Source organism: Urocampus carinirostris, chromosome 13 (assembly GCF_059441175.1).
Source record: "Urocampus carinirostris isolate Australia breed hairy pipefish chromosome 13, RoL_Ucar_1.0, whole genome shotgun sequence".
Lineage (NCBI taxonomy): Eukaryota > Metazoa > Chordata > Actinopteri > Syngnathiformes > Syngnathidae > Urocampus > Urocampus carinirostris.
This window is the reverse complement of record NC_142361.1, coordinates 23,253,458-23,275,981: the sequence shown is the minus strand read 5'-3', so window position 1 is coordinate 23,275,981 and position 22,524 is coordinate 23,253,458. Positions and strand designations below refer to the sequence as shown.

At 38.3% G+C, this 22,524-nt stretch overlaps 1 protein-coding gene across 1 annotated transcript in view; it reads left to right on the top strand.

Annotated features, from left to right (window-relative positions):
• Positions 1 to 22,524, top strand: part of itga9 (integrin, alpha 9) — an 87,340-nt gene that overhangs the window by 19,884 nt on the left and 44,932 nt on the right. Inside the window, exons 11-15 of the mRNA XM_088351446.1 lie at positions 3,905 to 3,999; positions 4,212 to 4,302; positions 5,385 to 5,430; positions 5,502 to 5,653; positions 10,109 to 10,269. Of these exons, the coding sequence (XP_088207572.1) occupies positions 3,905 to 3,999; positions 4,212 to 4,302; positions 5,385 to 5,430; positions 5,502 to 5,653; positions 10,109 to 10,269 (545 nt within the window). The remainder of the gene's footprint in view (positions 1 to 3,904; positions 4,000 to 4,211; positions 4,303 to 5,384; positions 5,431 to 5,501; positions 5,654 to 10,108; positions 10,270 to 22,524) is intronic.

The following is a 22,524-nucleotide window of genomic DNA, read 5'->3' as shown; positions in this document are numbered from 1 at the left end:
CAGTTCTTCTTTTTAGGATTTGCCTTCTTCCCCTGTTGCTGGCAAAATTCAGCCTGCCCTTGCGAGGTGAGACGTGTACCAGCTCGAGTTTCGGGCTCCTGGGAGGGGCGGACCCCCTGTGGTGGAGGTTTTACGGCAACCTTGGATGCGCAAATGCAAGCTTACACGACCCTCCCCAACCTCACATTCCACCAGTATCAGTCAGATAACATATCTATGTGATGACTTAAAACACAGTATTCACTTCACATGTTTGACAATGTTTGATCATTGAATACTCTTCATTTCATATCATAGTAATAATGTATAGTTTTACAGTTTTTTGATATGATTGTCATTTTTATATATAATAAAAATACAGGGTGTCCCAACAGGCATATTTTGACATTGAATATCTCAGAACCAATTCAGGATATAAAAACACATCTGGTCAACTCGGAGAGATTGTAATGTCAAGTTTTATCAACCTATGGTTCATTTTTTTGCAAATTTAAGCACACAAAACCCCTATTCTGGTTGAGTGAATGCCGTTAATGGACCTAAAAAGAAATAAAGAAGTCAATAGCCTTACAAAAAACTTAATGTACTCAGCTTTGAAATGGCACACCTTAAAATTTACTACCATTCAGAGTTAAAGGAGATATGAGGACTTTAAATTCAAGACTCTTGGAACACCCTGTATTAGTTTATGCCCAGATAATTAATAAGTATTTTTCTTATATTTCTTTAATATTTTATAACGACATAACAAAATATCTTTAATTTTTCAGTTTTTTATATTGTAATTTAATTTTTAATCATGGAGCATTGTGATCTTTTTATACTGATATATTATAATTATATATATAATATATATATACAGGTTCTTCTGAAAAGAAAAATTGGCACATTGTGATTAAAGTTCATTATTCTCTGTAATGCACTGATAAACATTAGACATTCATATATTTTAGATTCATTACACACAACTGTAGTAGTTGAAGCCTTTTATTGTTTTATTATTGATCATTTTCAAAAATCTCTACCTCAATAATTAGCATATTTCATCCAACTAATTAAAAAATGTTTTTTTTTTGTTTGTTTTTTTTTTGTTTTGTTTTTTAATAAATTAACCTTTAAATAATTACATTCAGTTCTGCACTCAATACTGGGTCAGGAATCCTTTTGCAGAAATGATCTGCAATGAAATGATCTGCATTTATACAGCGCTTTTCAAGTCAATGACTTCCCAAAGCGCTTTACATTGTGCTTCACATTTCCCAATAGCGGCCGTGATCTGTGCAGCCATGTAAGGCGCTAACCTGCTTATTGGGGGTATTGGGGTTTCAGTGTCTTACCCAAGGACACTTCGGCATGTAACACGGACAAGCCGGGATTCGAACTGGGATCCCTTAGCGGCTGAATCACGGCTAAAATTTTGCGTTTTTTTTTTGCCCGTGGTTGCCCGGGATGGAAAATGCGCAAATTTGGCCAACCCGCTGTTCATCTGTGGTATGGCCGGAAAAAAGACGCCGGCGACTGTTCCGCTTCCTCATTGCGTCATTTCTGCGTCATTTTCTCGTGTGGACCACGGGTATAAAAGCTCCCGAGCCGGTGTTGTGCCCAAATCCGACTCCTACGCAACAGGCTCACCCCCCCACCCCCTCGCGTGAACGCGCATTCTGCTGCGATCGCTTTTGACTTTTTAGGTTTAGGGGAGATTGTTTTATCTTCTTTATTCAATATCCATTATCGATCAGTTCATAATACTCTACAAAGCTCAGGAGCCGGGACTTTTACTCTCAACCAAAAGGCTAAGCTAAGGTCCCAGAATTGAAGTTTTGATGCGAATGCACCGAAAGATTTATTCGAAATGAAGAGAAACTACGCTGACGGGGATCCATGTTCACCCCCTTGACGTCACGAGCACAAATGACGTGTGCTCGGCATTCGCGCTGTTTATACGCGGAGAAAGGCGTTTGACTGTCACACGCGTAACACGCTAATTTCACGTAATAACACCGCGATACAGGCGCAGAACATGCTATTACCATGCTCCACCCACGATTACCCGATGAAATTTCCCGTCCTACCCATGTGTAAGCACGCCCTGGCCGCGGCCAGAGCACGTCGTTCCGCGTCATTTCTGCGTCATTACCTCGTGTTGACCACGTGTGCGGCACGCGGTTTAACACGTGCTCAAACTTTTGAGCAGCTCAAAAGTTTTGAACGCGGCCAACCACGTGAAAATTTCCGACCGCGAGTAAAGCACTGCTCTATCTCGTCTATATGGCGGTCTCAAATCGTCCAACAGCGCTCAACAGCATCTGCTTCACGGTCAGAAATTTCTGGCCGTGGTTCAGCCTCAGTACACTCGTGAAAGGCTGTGTGCCCGCGCTCTGAAGACTTAAGCAGCGCCAAATTATTTCGCGCTGCCACATGCGCGCGAAATTCCGACTGCGTGTTAAGCACCGCTGTATCTCGTCTGAATGGCGATCTTAATGCGTCCAATGGCGTCCGCCTCAAAGGCAGAAATTTCTGGCCGTGATTCAGCCGCAAATGTCTGTGTGACCGGCCCCTTAATCCTAAAACGATCGCTCTACCTCCTCAGCTACTGCCGCCCCAAATGACTGCTTCAATGCAACGTGGCATGAAGGCAATCAACCTGGGCACTGCTGAGGTGTTATGGAGTCCCAGGATGCTTCTATAGTGGCTTTAAGCTCATCCACTGTGCTGGGTCTGGTGTCTCTCAACCTTACCTTCACATTCTACCACTGACTCTCTGTGGAGTTCAGGTCAGGCCAATTGAGCACAGTAACACCATGGTCGGTAAACCATTTACCAGGGGTTTTGGCACCGGTTGGTGTTGACAGATAAAGTCTTCATCTACATAAAGCTGTTCAGCTGATGGAAGTGCTCCAAAATATGATAGCAAGCTGCATTGACCCTGCCTTTGATTAAACCCACACAAGCAGCTGACATGGTTCCCTAGACCATCACTGACTGTGGGTACTTGACCCTGGACTTCAGGCATTTTGGCATTTACTTCCCCCCAGTCTTCCTCCAGACTCTGGCACCTTGCATAATTTGCTTTCATCCAATAAAAGTACTTTGCTCCACTGAGCAACAGTCCAGTGTTGCTTCTCTGTCGCCAGGGTCAGCCGTTTGTGCTGCTGTTTTTGGTTCAAAACCTGTAGCCCTTTTCCTGCCTGTGCACTCTGGCTCTGGATGCTTCTACTCCAGACTCAGTCTGCTGCTTCCCCAGGTCCCCCAAGGTCTGGAATCGACAGTTCTCCACAATTTTCCTCTGGATTCCCACAGACTTTCCACTGAGCTGCCTTAATCCAGCACTCTGGGAACAGCCTATTCGCTCAGAGATTTCTTCTTGTGTCTTACCCTCTTACTTGAGGGTGTCATTGGTGGCTTTCTGGACAGCAGTCAGGTCAGTAATCTTACCTGTGATGAACCAGGCTGAGAGTTTTGAACAGAAATCATTTGCAGGTATGTAGAGTTAACCCGTAGACTCCGATGATTAGGTGTGTAGCTGGTTTAGAGCACCCTTTCATGCTATGGTCATTTTTGAAGATGGGAAATTTGGGGTTTTCATGAGCTTTATTCACATCAAAACAATAAAATACCTGAAATATTTCAGTTGGTTGCAATGAAAGTATATGAAAGTTTCATTTTTATCATTACACTTTGAAAAATAATGAACTTTATCACAATATACCAATTCTTTTAAAGGAACTGTACAACAATAAATATATTCTTGATATACTCTCAATGTTGGATTTTTTTTATTTAGAGTTTACAATTTTTACAAAAGAGTAATCATTTTTCCTAATTTTACGGTTTAATTCAATATTTTTTTAATTCATATTACACATTGTCACTTTAAATCTCCTATTGTTTATTTATTTCTCAGATGTTGCCGTAGGAGCTCCGAAAGAGGACGACTACGGAGGCGCTATTTATATTTATCACGGCGATGCTACAGGAATCATTAGCAAATATTCGATGGTAAGTCATTGCTATTCAATATTTTCAAATGGATTTTTATAAATAGAAAATAGATATTCACCATAGATGTTTATTTTTGAGTTTGTAGATCATTGACAAACTGTCTTCTTTAATGACTCTTCTTTAAACTGACTTTTGATTCCATCACTGTGGAAAAACGAAAATAAAGCGGAAAAAACTTGCATTTTTAAAGTTTTTATCTTATGTTACAGAAAATAACTGGGCGTAGTATCAATCCTGGCCTCCAGATGTTTGGACAGTCAATATCTGGAGACGTTGACATGGACGGCAACGGATACGCAGGTAAGCTTATATCGGACGGGATTGCGAAATTCTTGGGGGGAAGAAATGCATGAAAACCTCAGAAAACAAAGAGTGAGGGTTGATATTTATTTATCGTTCTGCGGTAAGTGCAAAAGAGATTTGGAAAAACATAGTTTATAAAAACAAAGGAAAAACATTATTAAAACTGAAAAAAATAATAATTTAAAAACTGAAAATAAAATGTAAAAAATATGTATTTTTAATAACAGAAAAAAATGATGAATAAGACAAAAATATTATTTTTTTAATATAGAAAATAACAATTTTTAAAAAATAAAAAGGGAAAAGGGAATCCTAGAAATCCTAGAAACAGGAAAAAATAAATTCAGTAAACTGAAAAAGTATTTTTGAAAAATGAAGAAAAAAAATTAAAGCAAAATTAATTCTAATAAAAGAAAAAAACAGACGTTTTCATTTTTGAAGGTAATAAAATAATTGAAAAAAATAATAATAATAAAAAAAATATATATATATATATAAATAGGAAGGAAAATCGTTTACAAGAACTCATTAAAACAAAACTGAAAAATACAAAAACAAAACGGGAAAAAAAGGTTTTTAAATTGAAAAAATAAAAATAATTCGAAATACAGAACAAGAAGAAAAACAATTGAAAATATTTACCCGAAAAAAGGGGCAAAAACATAACTGAAAAGAATATATAAACACTGTATTAAAAAAAAAACAGAAAAATATATTTTTTAAAAACTTTTTTTGTAAAACAAGTTTGTGAACGAGTAAAGCAACATTAGAAAAATAAAATGTTTAAAATGAAAAGAAAACTCATTAAAAGATTATATATATGAATTTTATTTTTTTTTAAACACAAAATTCCCCAAAATCATGAAACCCTATAAAAGAAAGTCTTTGAGTTTCTAAATAATTTTTCCTCAGTCACAAGCTTTCTCATTCTCCTATTTACTGAAAACTCGTGACGGAGTTATTTTGTTGACGGCATTCTTCAGAATTGATTCACTCAGAACCAGAAGAACTGATTTCTCATTGGTTCTTTTGTCTTTTCGGCATCCACGGACGTCTCTTGCAATTTGTTCTGCTCGTAGATGTCACAATTGGAGCTTTTGTGGCCGACACTGTGGTTCTCCTGAGGTGAGGGAACGTCGCCGACCGGACCCCCGTAAATCACAATGTCTCATTTGATTTTCAACACACGTTCAAAGGTCCCGTCCCGTCATTACGGTGGACGTGTCCATCTTCTTACCAGTCTCCATCAACATTTCCGTCCCTCAATGCCACGAGGCTCAAACCTTGAACTGCTTCCAGGTCACCGTCTGCATGCGCTTCCACGGGAGACAACTTCCCGGCCAAATAGGTGAGGAACACAAAACATCCGGTTTATCAGTTTCGATGAATTAAATTGAGAGTTTTCTTTCTGTTATCTTCTACAACTGCTCTTTTACTTTGTCTCGCATAACATAGCTACGGGCAATATGTTAGAGCGTTTGGATTTAGTGCATGTTTGGGCTGACTGAGTTCTTAGCATTAGTGGTTAGCATCGCAGATGCTAGCGTATCGACTAGCATCTTGGATGTTAGCATTAGCGCCTACCATTAAGACACAGCTGCAAGCTTTAGTGGGATGCTACTATTAGGAGTTAATGTTAACATTAGGGACTATTATTACTCTGCATTAGAAGATGGTAGAATTAGCTATTAGTGTTGACAACACTCAACTGGTAACAGAAACTAATTTTGAAAAACTTTGGGGGGGGGAACAGAAAATTAACAGAAATTAAAAATTGAAAGAATATTTAAAAAAAAAAAAAGAAAAGAAATTCCAGAAATATATCCCCCCCAAAAATATTTTTTCTTTAGAGAAAATATTTCCATAAAAAACAGAAAAAAACATATTTGTTTATATTATATTATTTGTTATTGCAACATCCGTTGCAGCCTAGTCATCCTGGAAGGGAGATTACCTCATGTGCGGTCCCTCCTCAAGGTTTCTTCATTTTCCTTTTACAAAAAAAAAAAAAAAAAAATAGTTTGAAAAGCAGCAGCACGGCGGCGCAGTGGTTAGCGCTTGTGCGGCACAGTTCGTGTCATGGGAACCTGTCATGGGTTCAAATCCAGCTCCAGACTTCCTGTGCGGAGTTTGTATGTTCTCCCCGTGCTTGCGTGGGTTTCCTCCGGGCACTCCGGTTTCCTCCCACATTCCAAAAACATGCATGTCAGGTGAATTGGCCGGTCCAAATTGTCCCTAGGTGTGATTGAGTGAGTGAGTTGTCTGTCCCCGTGTGCCCTGCGATTGGCCGGCAACCAGTTCAGGGTGTCCCCTGCCCACTGCCCGATGATTGCTGGGATGGGCTCCAGCACCCCCGCGACCCTACTGAGGATAAGCGGTGTAGCTAATGAGATGAGATGAGAGTTTGAAAAGCAATAAAAACGTTTTTTTTTGATGATGTCATCAAAACTTTTTTTTTCCAAAACCAAAAAGGACATTTATATTTTGATAATCAAAATTTTTTAAAAAAACAAATATAAATATTTAAAGAAAAATGAAAAAAAAGTTGTTTCAAAAAACAATCTTTGAAGAAAAAAATATTTTCAAAAATTAATGGGGAAATGGTAGAAATTGATTTCAAAAAGAAAAAAACAGAATTTAGAAGAATTTACAAAAATCAAAAATATGAATAAAAAAGAAACATAAAAAAACAGTTTTTTTTCTAATATATGATAAAAGCAACTAAGAAAAGAAAATAATATATTTTAAAAACAGATTTTCTACAAAAACTATTAAAAATAAAGATATATACAGTTTATATTAAGCCAGAAAATGAGTGAAAAATGGAAAATAATATAAGAAAAAAAATATATTTATACAATATATAATTCTAGAAAAAATATCAAAAATAAAAATACATATAAAATAAGGAAAGAAAAAAATATTTTATTTCTAAAAAAGAAAAAATGACATTGGGGAAATGATGTTGGGGGAAATTAAAATGGAAAAAAAATTGAAAAAAAAACAGATTTAAAAAAAAAAGCAAAACTAAATAAAAAATAAAAAATTGGTTACATAAGTTATTCTTTTTGTTTTATATTTAGGTGAATTCAATATACTTCTGTATATTGAATTCACCTAAGTGTAAGCTACTTCAAATATTTTCCTAGTCTGTCTTTTCGGCTTTATAAACACACAAAGATCACGTTGCACAATCAGCTCGCAGAAAAAAGTGTCGGTGGCGTCGATTTCTGAAGTGACATCCTGTTCTAGCGTTAGGGTGGGGTCCGACCCGGCCCCGAGCCCCCCGGGAACCGGCAGCCCTCTTGCATAATGACCTTTCTGCAATATAAAGCCCTTTCTGTTTGTCCTCCTGGCAAAACCGACGGAAAAAAATGAGCTCGCCGGGGGTTTCGGTGACGTCCGCCATGATCTCATGCTCGGACTGAAGGCGGAAGGTCTTACCTGGGCGTTTTTGCGAGCCCTCCCTATGAGACGCCCTGTCAAGCAATTACTTGAAAAACACACGCTGATTCATTCCTCACAACGAATCGGAATACGTCGGTCGCGCTGTTTCTTTCCATTACCTAGGCCGGGGTGGAGGCAGCAATAAAAAACGGAGCAGCTGGAAGATTGCTTTGATTTTTACAGTATTTTTCATCATCTTTTCACCTTGAAATCCAATTGAGATCGGCTTCCATCATGTCAGGATCAAAATAAGTCCTTTAATATGCTGCTAGGGGATTTATTTCCACTGTATAGAGATTGCGATCTTGAAATAATATGGTCACTCATCCACAAAGGGGCTTGAGGTTGTTTTTATTGCTCCTGTTTGTTTGCTTACCACTAACAGTAGCTTACATCATCAAAGTCCAGTTAGAAAAAGTTGCAGTTGTTTATTTTTGAATCAAATATTGCGAGTTAAATTCTCAGGTAATTTTACAAATTTTCAATACTGTATATTCAAGGCTATAAGGTGCACCGGATTATAAGGCCCGCACCCCAAAAATATTTTTTGATATATATTTTCCATACAAAAGGCGCACCGGACTATAAGGTGCTACAGTGGGAATGTCAACAAAACAGTCAGATTGTTGAGTCAAACTTATTAACCCCTTAACATTCCGACGGCTCGCAGAGAAGCAAATACGTGTCTTAGACACGTACAGAAACTGTCTCTGTACGACGTCACCAATCACTCAAATGCGTCATTCCACATATCATTAGGAAGGTTAAACTCTTTGGATTTTAGTTTCTATTTTCTTTTTCACTGGTAACTGTGTGGAAAGCAAAATAAGAATTTCCTTGTGCAAGGGAACTTTGGATTGAATTGAAATTAAAAATAGACTCATCACAGAAACATCAAGATCAGTCTGAAACAAGATACTGGGAAAATATAAAGCCGGCATAGCTCACCAAAGTCGTTTTGCAGCCATCACATTCAATAATAATATGCAACCGTGGTCCTCTTACATCTGTGAGTGTAGTAAATCCAACGTGTCAAATATTTCTGTACTCAAAAAACGCTATAATGTCGACAAAAAAAGAAAAAATCCGCCGAGAAGCATCTGCATCGATAGACGTTGGTTGTTGCTAGCTTTCTGTTTAGCCCCTTTATTCCTGTTTACAAATGCAGACTAGTAAAAAAAAGTTTTCTCCAGGCCGTAGAGCAACCAAACGTTTGATTGACATCTTTTTGGCCAATTGGAGGCTTGGTTTTGCCCCGCTTTAGCCTATGCGAGCCTGTAAATGCTAAAAAGGACCCGCCTCCTCTACCTCCAAATTACTTTAGCCAATAGTGACCTATTCAAATGATGATTGACACATTGGTTAGGAAATGAAACGCCGGTATATATATCCCAGCTTAGACCGCGGAATACTTCGCTTACGGGGAAAATTGCGAGACCTTGTGACTTAATATTGATCCATATATAAGGAGCACTGTATTATAGAGCACATGTTAAAAAAAAAATAATAAAGGCTTTTAGGTGCGCCTTATAGTCGTGAAAATACGGTAATTATCTTTTAAGAATAAAAAAAATAGTACAAATACCTAAGATAGCAAAATTATTTTTTATGGCAAATAATTTTGGTAATTTTATATTGGATACACTTGAATCTTTTGCATATGGTAGGCTTAAACACAATTTTTATATATATTTTTTAATTGTTTAAAAAATAAATAACAACAATAATAGTAATTCAACATAATGATTTCTTTAAAATATGAAAAACTGTAATATTCATGATATACATTTTTGTATGATTTTTCTTTTGGTAACAATTACTATATTATTAATTATTATTTACTACATATTATAGTATTAATAACATAAAATATGTTTTTTTTTCATTATAATAATTCTTAAAATAAGAAATTTTCTTTACCTATAAAAATATCAACTCAAACATAATTTTTTAGCCTTTTTAATGCATAATATTTTTCAGAAATACTTTAGGACAAATATACATTCAATAAAAATGTTTCCTTATTGAAATTACTTAAGAAAAAAAATAATACATACATATTCAAATTAAGCAATGACCATTTGTAAAATGTTTTGGTCACTTTTCTTTTATTTGTTTGTGAGGTTTTTTTTCACTGAAAATGTCATAAAATTAAAAAAAATAATTTCACAAAATAATCTGACTGTAGAACAAGATTTTACAATATTGTATTGCAGTTTAAACGCATTCCCCTTGTATCATTTGACGTCCATAGTAGTCAGTAAGAGTCAAAGAATCAACCTATGCTTATGAATGAGAATTCTTTCAAATCATCAATGATCATATTGAATTTGTCCGTTTTTTTTATCCGATTTAGAGCTTCTGTATAACCTGACGGCTGACGCCGACAAAAGACAGAAGAACTTGCCATCTCGGGTCTACTTTATTCAGGGCGGCTCTCAGATCAGCCAGAAGAGCCAAAAGCTCAGCCTAGAGATCAACAAGGACGCGTGCCAGCGCTACACGGCTTATGTCAAAGTAAGTTCCGACACTCTTCTAGCTGGCTTGTTTACTTTCTCCCCTTAAAGGGATAGTGTGAAATAATTCACCACTCGAGATCTTTGAGGCTTAGAATGGAGCTGAAGTTGGTTGGCGCTGGTTTAAGTGACTTACTTAAGCAGCTAGCAGGACAAGCCACTAAAAAGGCAGTAAAAGATTGCCAGGACACTTAAACCACAAAACTTGGCCACTTGAGTGGCTAGAGAAAGAAACACTGGAAAAAGATGACAACCTCCAGATACCTGAATCACGGTACTCGGCAATTTTTACCTGCATAAGCAGCTGCGGATGTTGAATGACAGTGGAGGATGTAACGAAAGTAGCTAACGGTAACAATTCTGGCCTGCAGCATGCCAAGCGGCTAACATAAGTGGCTAGAGAAGGAAACAGCTGAAAATAAAAGTTAAAAATGCCCGATACACGGCACTCAGCGATGTTCGCTAGCATGAGCAGCTGTTGAAGGCGACACTAAAGGGCGAAGCAGGATTAGCTAATAATATCAATAGTTGTGTGGTGAGCCATAGCCTGCATTGATATATATGTTTTTGTGGTTACCGTGAGTGGCTAGAAAAGGAAACCGTGTGGAAAAAGTCAAAGATGCCTGAATCATATCACTCAGTGATGTTTGCTTGCATGAGCAGTTGTGGAAGACAAGTGACACTAGGGGATTAAGCAGAAGCAGCTAACAAAAAACTACCAGTGAACCATAGCATGTAGCTGAGTGGCTAGAGAAGAAAACAGTGGGGTAAAAAGTCAGATTTCTGAATCCTTTCTATGAGCATCTGTGGAAGGTTAGTGAGACTGAAGTACGGAGAGGGAGCATCTAACAATAAGAATAGCAGCAAGCTATAGCCTACAGCCAAGTGGCTAACATGATTGGCTAGAGAAGGAACCGTGGAGTTCTGTGTTTCAGTTCGCTTGCATGAATAGCCGTGATAGGCGAATAAAAGACGTAGATGAACGAACAATTAAAATAAAAATGGCTAGCAGCAAGCCATCGCATGCAGCTGAGTGGCTTATAAGAGTTGCTAGATAAGGAAACAGTGGAAAAAGATGGATAGGACAAGCCAGCTTGGCACAACTTTGATCTGGGTTTTCATAGAGCTTCTCAAGTTGTTTCATATGATAAGATTTGAAAACGAAACCAACATGTTTAGGAGATGGTACGTGTGTTTTTGCCTGTTATTTGAATCAATAATGCTTTAGTTAAATGATCAAAGTATTTTTAACCACTAGGGGTCGCTATAAATCACACGCTGCAGCTTTCAATAGTGGCTTTGTTCTCTTCCTGAGACTGAAAGGCAAATCATAATGGGACAATTTTCTCACAAGATTGTTTTGATCTTTTCCAGTTCAATTGTTTACGCGTTTTAATGGGAAAATTGACAATCAAAGGATGCCGGGGATAGTGGAACCGGTGCTAACATCCACTGAGGCTAATCTAACGGTCAGGCGCTCAATGGTGAAAACATAACACGTTCATAGGCTTATGAATGTGTTATTAGCCTCGAGCGTCCTCGTCTCCGAAACAAAGTTCCCTTGTCATCACAATCCTTCCATTGTGTTCCGCTGTGATTTAACTGCACTTCCTGAAGGCACCACACACACCTTCCATATAGGCTGGTCCATCTGGATCCTGGTCTGGATCAGACTTATGAAAAACAAACTCAGAATGGCAGGCTAGAGTGCATCTGTTGGAGTGCCTTTGAGCAGGGATTTTTGCTCAAGATGCGCAAGTTAGTGCATTCAATCTTGAGGGCCAGGTTTGTTTTACGAGGATTTTGGAGCCAAACAACAATCTATGATTTAAAATATATAAAAATAACATGTGGGATGTGAGATATTAAACTATAATCTCTCGAGCACTTGCCACGATGTGCGAGAATCCCCCCACCTTGCCCCATGCTCTTCTGGCCCCTGTTTTCCGCAATAATTGACCAGGGATAATGGATCGCAGACAAAACGACACTTTTTTAATTCAAACCACAATGACTTCAGCAGCCCTGCTCTAAGAAATAGCTGTCTGGGGATATTGGATTGTGTCCACGACAGTGTTTCTGCCTTTCCCCACTTACCGGTACATTAATATGGGATCGGGGACAATGGGCTGCAGCCGCACAAGATCAGTTCATTTAGGGTGGAAATGTAGTCACAACAACAATAAAAGCCACCTGGGCTCACACAAGTGTGCTCTAATGGTCAGCTCATAACTAGTTGACTAGGGATAATTAAACTCAGTTGCACTGGTGCAGTTCATTTCAAGTGGAAAAGACAAAAAAGAGCTGCTTTTTTACACAAATGTGCTCTATTATGCTCTATATTTTTGTCAGGTCTCGGGGTTCTTTTTTGCTGTTCCCATCCACCAAAAGGTGAACAGCACTTGTGAGCCTGTAACCCATCATCTTTGATTCCATATTCTTGGGAGCAGGGAGCGGCAGAGTGCAATTTTGTCAAGCCCGGCAGCTCTTTATTTAAAAAAAAATCTTATTTCCACACCAAAGTGAACTGCACTTTATCAGCCGCCATCCATTACCCTCAATCCCATACTGCTTCAACTGGGGACCGGCAGAAGGCATACTTTTCTAGCCAGTCTAAACTAAAATGCTCACTCGTATCATTGTGGGCTAGCGAAAAAGAACTGCGCTGTTGTGGCACGATCTATTATTCCCAGTCAACTATTTCCGAGGCCAGCGCCATGAGGGCAAATTTGTGTCGTGCGTGGCGACTTATTTTTTCTTTTTCCTGCTCTTTAAGTCTTAAGGCAACAGCACTTGTGCAGCTACAATCTGTTATCCCTTATTGCTGCTAGTGGAAACCAGAAGAGTGCACTGTTATCTCAGTTCTTTTTTTTAGCATAATGCATTTTAGCTTTAATCCCAACTGCACCTGATTAAGCCAAGTTCCATTCTCCCCAATCCTATACCCCTGCGAGTTGGTACCTGTACAAAGCACTAGTTGCTTTTTTGGCCCGCCTTAAATGAAACGCACACGCGATCCATTATCTCTGTTCGACGATTGTTGCGAGCAGGCGCCCGCAGGGAGCATGTTAAAAGTGGTACATGGTAAACATTACCTCAGATTAGACGGTCTCTCTATAGCATAGCATATAAACTAAACACGCAGTTATCATTCTTTAGTGTCTTTTGTTGCATGCACTGGTTTGATGCATCGCGCATCCGACTAAACCAACCCTGGCGACTTCTTCCTTTTTAGGCGCTTGAGCTCTTGCTCAACTCGCACATGCGCTCACAACACGTCATCTTTACGTTTTGTTGACATTTTTCTGCAAAATGCCCGTCGTCGTGTGCGTTTTTAGTCCATCGCGCTAAAGGAAAAAAATGGTTGTAGCCTGGTCTCTAAGGAGGCGCTAAAATTAGCTGCTAAAGCCCGGAACAGTTGTCCGTTTCATTTAGCTAGCTTTCAGCACTCGCAACACGTGCGCTTTCCTTTGGCCTATATTCTGACGCGATGTTAACATTAACAGGGTTTTTTGATGTGCTCTGTTTAGCGTTCAGTTAGCTAGCAGATTAATTACGCTTAGCATACAGTTAGCTAGCAATATATTTTAGAAACATATGTTGTAAGCATACAATAAGCTCGCAGATCAGTTCCACTTAGCGCACAATTAGCTAACAACGTCATTTAGGAGCAACATCCACTTTTTGATTTGCTCTGTTTAGTCTTCAGTTAGCTAGCAGATTAATTACACTTAGCTAGCAATATGTTTTAGGACCGAAATCCATTTATTTTTTGATCAGCTCTGTTTAGCATACAGTTAGCGAGCAATATAATTTAGGAACAACATCCAAATTCTGATTAGCCCAACTTAGCATACAAGTAGCTAGTAGATGCGTTCCACTTAGCGTACAATTAGCTAACGACGTATTTTAGGAGCTTTTTGATTTGCTCTGCTTAGTGTTCAGTTAGCTAGCAGATTAATAACACTTATCTAGCTAAATCTTTTCGGACCAAAATCCATTTATTTCTTTTATCAGCTCTGTTTAGCCTACAGTTAGCTAGAAATATTATTTGGGAAAAACTTCCACTTTCTGATTAGCCCAATTTAGCATGCAGTTAGCTAGTTGGTTAATTCCACTTAGCATACAATTAGCTAATGATGTATTTTTGGAGCAACATCCCCTTTTGATTTTGTCTGCTTACAGTTCAGTTAACTAGCAGATTAATTACACTTAGCATACATTATTCTTATCAGCTCTGCTTAGCATACAGTTAGCTAACAATATCATTTAGGAACAACATCCTCATTCTTATTGGCTACACTTAGCATACAGTTAGCTAACAACATATTTTAGGCCAGTAATTGTAGCTTTCGTGTTTAATCCAAAATAAAAACAAAATTGGCAAATTTGATAAAGAGAAAAAAGTAAACATCTATTGTTACACTTCTGACAATTTTTATTTTATTTTTAGATCAAATTAAAATTTTGGAAACTGGGCCCTTTTAGCACATTTCCAAACATTTTCCTTTCTTGGCTTACTGTAATGAACAATATTTCTGTCTATATTCCTTTCGTGTTTTGCTAAAAATGTTAGCGGCTAATTTCTTAGCACCTATTATACAAAATGGAAAATAATTGACAAATTAGCCCGTTCCTAACCATCTGCCTTTCCTGTTTGACCAAAAGAAACAAATATATCAATAGTTTGTTTTGTTTAGAAATATAATGAGAGGAAGACCCAAATATGGTTGGAAGGATAGAGTAAAACGTGCTTTGGATGTGAGGTCAGTTAATGTAATGCATCCAAGAGTGCGTGTTAGGGAGTGTGTATGGCGAAAGATAGATAAGAATGACTGATATTGATGCTTATGATGCAGAGGGGGTAAACCAGTGTATGCTGTCAGGCCTTTCTGCTGATGAAGGGATGCATGGCACAGCAACTCACCCCTCTTTGCGCTGAGAGCTTAATGTTCGGTGTCAGGTTGGGAAGAGCCAAGGGGAATGAATGTTTGGTGAATGTGTTTTTGAGTCTAGCCACCTCTCATAGAGGGGATATGGCTTTGGTGTATAGATATAGATAAATAGACAACTTGCATCGGTTAACATTAGGTATGAATTCAAATACACTGTCTCTCCTATGCTAGCTTTAGCAATACTAGCTTAATACAATATGTTTTAATGTGTCGCTATCAGCTAAAGCAAAGCTTGCCTCCAAACAGATGTGATTCTCTAATGCTGCTAGCTTCTGCGTTAGCTATAATACGCGATATATCCAGGAAAATGGAACAGGCCTCAATTTATCTAGTACAGTGGTGGGCAACTATTTGGAGTCAGGGGCCCAAAAATATAGCCTGGGGGCCGATCCTGGGGCCTATGCCATTTTTCATGAACTTTGGGTCATGACCGAAAGAACTCGATCCCGGATACAAGCGGCCGAAATGAGTTTCCTCCGCAGGGTGGCTGGGTTCTCCCTTAGAGATAGGGTGAGAAGCTCAGTCATCCGGGAGGGACTCGGAGTAGAGCCACTGCTCCTCCGCGTTGAGAGGAGCCAGTTGAGGTGGCTCGGGCATCTAATAAGGATGCCTCCTGGACGCCTCCCTCGGGAGGTGTTCCGGGCATGTCCCACCGGCAGGAGGCCCCGGGGGCGGCCCAGGACACGTTGGAGAGACTATGTCTCTCGGCTGGCTTGGGAACGCCTCGGGGTCCCGTCGGATGAGCTGGAGGAAGTGGCTGGGGATAGGGACGTCTGGGCTTCCCTTTTAACGCTGCTGCCCCCGCGACCCGACCTCGGATAAGCGGAAGACAATGGATGGATGGATGGATGGATAAATAAATATACATACAGACTTTTCTTGTCGTATTTAATTTTCAAATAGATTACTCTCATTAAATTGGTTTGGATGCAAAATAATATTTTAGGCCCCGGTTTAAAGTACTTCATTTGATGTATTGTTCATTAGTAATACTATATAGTTGTATATTTTTTGTATTTTGTAAAATATATGCAGTCGGTGTTGTGTTGTAGTTCTGTAGTTTTTTACCTAGTACAACTGTAGTTTTATTTTTGTTGTATCTCTGCAGTAGTAAAGTTGTAGTATTTATGTAGTACTTTCAGAGTAGACATTTTGTTGCATGTCTGTAGAATTTTTTGGTTGTATTTTTTCCATTGTAGATTTTATTTGCATTTCTGTAGTATTTTTGTTGTATTGCTGTACTTTTATTTTGTAGTATTTCCATTGTAGAATTGTTGTAGTATTACTGTTAATGTATTCTTGTATTATTACTGTTGTAATACTTCTGTCATAGTATTTTTTTCTATAGTAATGGTATATTTGTAGTGTTTCTGTAGAAGTATTTTTGAACTATTTCCCAAGTAGTATTTTAGTAGTATTTCTTTAAAATGTTCTAGTAATTCCAAAGCAGTATATTTGCTGTATTTCTTTAGTATTTGTGTATAATCATATAGTAGTAGACTGGGAATAATCGTATATGTATGTCGTATTTCTCGGGTATTTTTCTGCAGTTGTTTTTTTTTGTTTTATAGTATTACTGTAATAGTACATTTGTAATATTTCTGAAGTAAAAATAAAATAATAAACGAGGTCCCTGTTTTTAGGCACACAGTATTTTTGTTGTAGATACACAAAAGGAGTCAAGAAAAACCTTGTTTTTATTAATAGTACTTAATTATTATTTTGGCATAATATATTTGGTGTGGCAGGCCGGATGAAAAAGCCTGCATGAGGCCCGGAGGCCGTAGTTTGCCCACCCCTGATCTCGTATACTTTAAAAAAAAAAAAAACGCTAGCGTACATTCATTCCTCAGCAGTAGTAGATTATATTTCAGTCACGCGACAGTCCTGATAAATGAGTTTTCTCCAGCAGGCGAGGAGTCTGGGTTCCTTCCCCATCATGCCGGCATCTTCGGTATGTGTACCACCGGGACCTCAACGACTGATCGGGGAGGGGGCATTGACGTACTGTTCCTTTATGATTAATGAAAGGATCCCTCCACGTCAACTTCAATTTGCTCCTATTTCTAAAATCCGTCCCCCAAACGGAAAAGAAAACGCTTCAGAGGTCAGGTCAAAATGCTCCTGTCCTGAAACGTCTTTTTGAGACTGGTCGTTAAAAGAAAAAGGAGAAAATAAATCAAAGAGAAAAAGCCCAACTTCAACCTCTAGCACTTTGCACTTTGACCTTTGTAGTGCGCTGGGTTCGACCTTGGGGACGACTTCCATGCTCGGTTGAACAAAAGCGAGGAAAAATGCAAAACGTGGGATCGTGTGAGCTTGGGATTTAGTTTATCTTGCGCTTTGATTTTCATAGGGAATGTTTTGGCCGATGTGGTGATAAATTAAAGTCACATGAATCATGTTGGCAATTTTCTTTAACTTTTAGTCAAGTATTTGTGTAAACACAAGAAGTCTCAAAGGGCTCTACAGACTACTAATACTCTGTAAAATAAAATATTTGTTACACCAAAAAAAATACTATAGAAAAACTACAAAAATACTACTAAAGTGATATTATAATACAAAATACTACAATAGAAATATAAAAAAAAACTACTAAAGAAATGCTACAAGAATACTCCAAAACTAAGAAGGTGTTACTAGGAAAATACTACTACAGAAATACTACTAAATACAAAAGGTAGTACAAAAATTCTGCAGTAATACTATGATACAAAATACAACTACAGAAATGTTATTACAGAAATACTGCAAAACCTATAATGGGAATACTACAAATATACTACAGAAATTCTACAAAAATACACTACAGTCATACTATTATACAAAAATACTACTCAATAATATGAAAGAAATACTAAACAAATAGTAATACATTAATGCTAAGAAAATACTACACCTATACTGCTGCCAAAATACTGAAACATATAACAAAAATAAAACTACAGTAATACAAAAAAATACTACAGAAAGACTACAAAATACCACTACAGTAATACTATGATACAAAAATACAACCACACATTTTTTGACATAAGTAATACAAAAAACTACTATGTAAATGGGAGAAAAATACAACAGAAATACTACAAAAATATGACAGAAATACTACAAAAATACGACAGGGATACTCCAAAAATACTTAGATGGGAACACTTCTACAGTAATTCTATAAAAGTAGTCATACAATTATACAGAAATATGACTACAAAAAACAATAATACTAGGAAAATACTACAGATACACAACAAAAATACTGCTGCAGAAATACTGCAAAATACTACAAAAATTAAACTAAGCAGTTGGGACCTGGTAGAGAAAAAAACCTCTTGCAGGGGTCCGGATTGGTAGATCGAACAGTGAGAGAGAGAGAGCAAAAAGAGAGGGAGAACAAGTGAGAACCACAAAGAATAAGAGAGATTGACAGCGAGAGGGACAACAAGTGAGAAAACAAAGAGAGAACGAGAGAAAAAGAGAGAATAAGAGAGAAAACAAGAGAGAGAGAGAACAAGTGAGAACCACATAGAATAAGACAGAGAGCAAGAGACAACATGAGGGAAAACAAATGGCGGGACAAGTGAGAAAACAAAGAGAGAACAAGAGAAAAATAGAGAGAGAGAGAGAGAGAGAGAGAGAATAAGAGAGAAAACAAGAGAGAGGAGAACAAGTGAGAACAAGAAAGACAGAGAGCAAGAGACAACATGAGGGAAAACAAATGGAGGGACAACAAAAGGGAAAAGAAGTTAGAGGGAGAACAAGTGAGAAACCGAGAGAATAAGAGACAACAAGAGAGAAAACAAGAGAAATAGAGAGAGAATAACAGAAAGAATAAGAGAGAGAAAACGATAGACATTTTCTTCTTTTCTGTCCTTTTTTCTTTCTGTTTTCCTTACTTTTTTCCTTTCTTTCCATCTTTTTCTTTCATTAGATCTTTTCTTTTTCCTTTTCCTTACTTTCTCTTTTTTCTTGTTATTTCCTGATTTTCCTATTTTGTTCCCTCGGTTTTTCTGTTATTCTATCATTTTTCTGCTTCTTTCTTGCTCACTCTTTTTTCCTTTATTTCTTTGTTTTCTTCTTTTCACCCTTATTTTATTTGTGTCTTTTTCTCTTACTTCATCGTTCCCCCTCTCTCCTTTTTTTTTCTTTGTTTTCTCCCTTACTTTCCCATTTCCTTCTCTGTTTTGCTATGTTTCCCATTTTTTTATCTTTCTCTCTTGCTCTTGTTCCTGATGTTCCCATTTCCTTCTGCCCTTCCCCCTTATTTTCTTTGTTTCTTTCTCTTACTTTATCCCTCCCTCTCTTTATCTTTTGTTATCTCTCGTTATTAATTCTATCAAGAGTAACGGAAACCCCGGTCCTTCACGCCACGCTCATAAAGCCTGTGAGCTTTTGGGGTCGTGCACGTCAATATCGTATCCAACGGCAACAATAAGAGAAGACGAGTGACCAAAATGAGCTGCAGGAAGCATCTTGGGCCCCCTCACTCCACATCACGGGGCCCGGGGTTTGCTCCAAACACTAAAGTTGCAGTTTTTTTGTTTTAACGTGGTCTTTCGACACAAGCTAGCCTTGACTTCCTGTTTATGGATGAAAGCCAATGGCTTTGTTGCAGGAAGTCTTTAGAGCTGGCTTTTTTTCCCTAAACAACAATTTTTGTGGATTGTTTCTCCACCAAAGTGTTTGCTTGCATGCGATTCTTTGGGCGGGGCAATTAGCGGCTTTGCCCCTTCTTTGAAATGGCTTTGATATTCTTGCTGCTACGCTTAGCTGAGTGGTGAATTCAACTTTTGTGTTTTGTCCTTATAAGGGCGTCCACACTTTTGGTCGAATTCTGTTGGTTTTCTCTCGGGATTGCTAACAGTCATCGGGTTAAATGGGAATTTGGTGGTCTTGCCATCATAACCGGACCACCGGGTTCTGCAACATCTCTGTCCCCCCCTCGGCATTTAGACTGTCCAGCTGCTTTCGCACATCTTTTTTCTTTTAATTAATTTAAAATAATTGCATTTTGAATGTATTTTTGAAATTCGATTAGTTGTTTCTGTATAGTGAACATGGCTGCCTGGTTTACAGCTATGATAACTGACTTGCTACTGCACATCCATATATTTTGTACATTATACGATCTTCCTATTGTTTCGCTCTACAAGTCTTTTGCACTATTGTGCAGTATCCTTTTTCAAAATACTGCAACTTTTTATACTTGTACTTATATATTTATGTATACTGTGCGGGTCAGATGTAATGACATTCTATCTCTTGCTCTTTCTTTTTGTCTCTCTCTCTCTTTCCCCTTCTCTCTTTCATTTCTCTCTCTTGTTCCCCCCTCTCTCACCCCCCTCTGTCTGTCTTGTTCCTGCCCTCACTCAATACCCCCTTATCTCTTTCTCTCATTCCCACTCTCTCTCTCTCTCTCTCTCTCTCTCTCTCGTCCCCTCCTCTTTTTTTCTCTCACTCTTTCTTTGTCATTCCCCCTCTTCTATTTGTCTCTTTCTCTCTCACTCTTGTTCCGCCCTCTCTCTCATTCCCCTCTTTGTCCCTCTCGTTTCCTCTCTCTCATTTCATCCATCTCTCGTCCCATCCTCTTTTTTTTCTCTCTCTTTGACATTCCCTCATTCACCTCTCTCTCTCTCTTGTTCCCACCCTCTCTCTCTTGCCCCCTTTCTCTCTCTTGTCAGCCCCCTCTCTCTCTCATTTCTTCTGTCTCATCCCCCTTTCTCTTTTTTCTCTCTGTCGTTCCCCCTCTCTCGCTCTCTCTCGCTCTCTATCAATTTCACTAAAGAACTTTGCTTGCACCTTGTTTTGAAACCCTTATTTTGGACAAAAATGAGCCTCAACATTCCTAAGTAACCTTGAGAGGGAGTCGAATTTGAATTGGTTGTATTGAGATGGATATGGGACACGGGCTCCGGCATTATTATGACTTCGTAGATTTGATGAAATCGTCAAACAGCGAAATAAAACGTGTTGAAGAATTCGCTTTTGTCTGTAGAGCAGGTTTGGCAGTTTTGTTGAATGTTGTCTTGAAATATTTGGTGTCAAAATATCTTCCCATTATGGCTCTTTTGGCCAAAGAAGGTTCCCGAGCCCTGATTTAGAGCCTGTCGATATTCCAATATTTCATGGTATCATTGTCTGTCTAGTTATTCTACCCATGTGTGAGTGTATATTCTGCCTCATTTACTTTCAAGTTTTGTTCTGTTGGTGCTGGTTGGTGTTCCAACATATACTGTATCCTTTTATGTTTTGTTTATTTAGGGCTGGTTGGTGTTGGGACATTACGTAGTTGTACTATCCACTACGTTTTTATGTATGTTCCCTTTGTCCTCTTCCTTTCATCTTCTGTTCAGTTAATGCTACTTGGTATTCTTATGTATGCTGTGTTGTCTGACTTTCTTATTTTCTTCCTTTAGAGCTGTTTAGTACATATTGTAATTCTATCCATATATTGAGTACATTCCCTAAATCCTCATTCTTTTGTGTTTCTTACAGTTAAAACGAGTTTATGTTCGTACATGTCCTCCATTGTCTCACTTTCATGTTTTATTCTGTTAGAGGAACATTTTGTGGTTCTATCCATGTGTGGCTATTTCCCTTGCGTTCTATTTTTTTGTGTCTTGTTAAGTTAAATTTAATTATCCTACATATACCAAATTGTCTATCTTTCATGTGTTGTTTTGTTAGAGGTGATTGGTGTTGCAATATTATCTAGTTAATCTAGATAGATAGATAGATAGATAGATACTTTATTCATCCCCGAAGGGAAATTCACATTTCCAGCAGCATCCCTGAGCTGAGAACAGTACAATAATAAAGCCAAAAGAATACAATATACAAATACCCAGTGTGACGTGCAAATGCCCACTGTAGCGTGTTATATAGAGTAACTAAATAGTGCTACACAGAATACATATTGCAGTAAGATTCGGTAATATCCAATGTAGGTGGTGTGGTTTAATGTGGGCCTTTGCTCTGCCGGGTGGAGTTAAAGAGCCTCATGGCATGAGGAAGAAAAGATCTCTTCAGTCTGTCCGTAGTACAAGACAGTGACAGCAGTCTGTCGCTGAAACTGCTCTTCTGTCTGGAGATAATGCTGTGTAGTGGATGCGATGGATTGTCCATGATTGACCTCAGCTTTTTCAGTGCTCGTCTCTCAGCTACTGTTGTTATCTATCTGTGTGTAATTATGTTCCCTGTGTCCTCTTCCTTCCTGTTTTTGTTGAATTACGACTAGTTGTATGCCATCAAATACTGCCGTCCTTTTCATGTTTTGTTCAGTTAGGGTTAGCAGCAAAGCC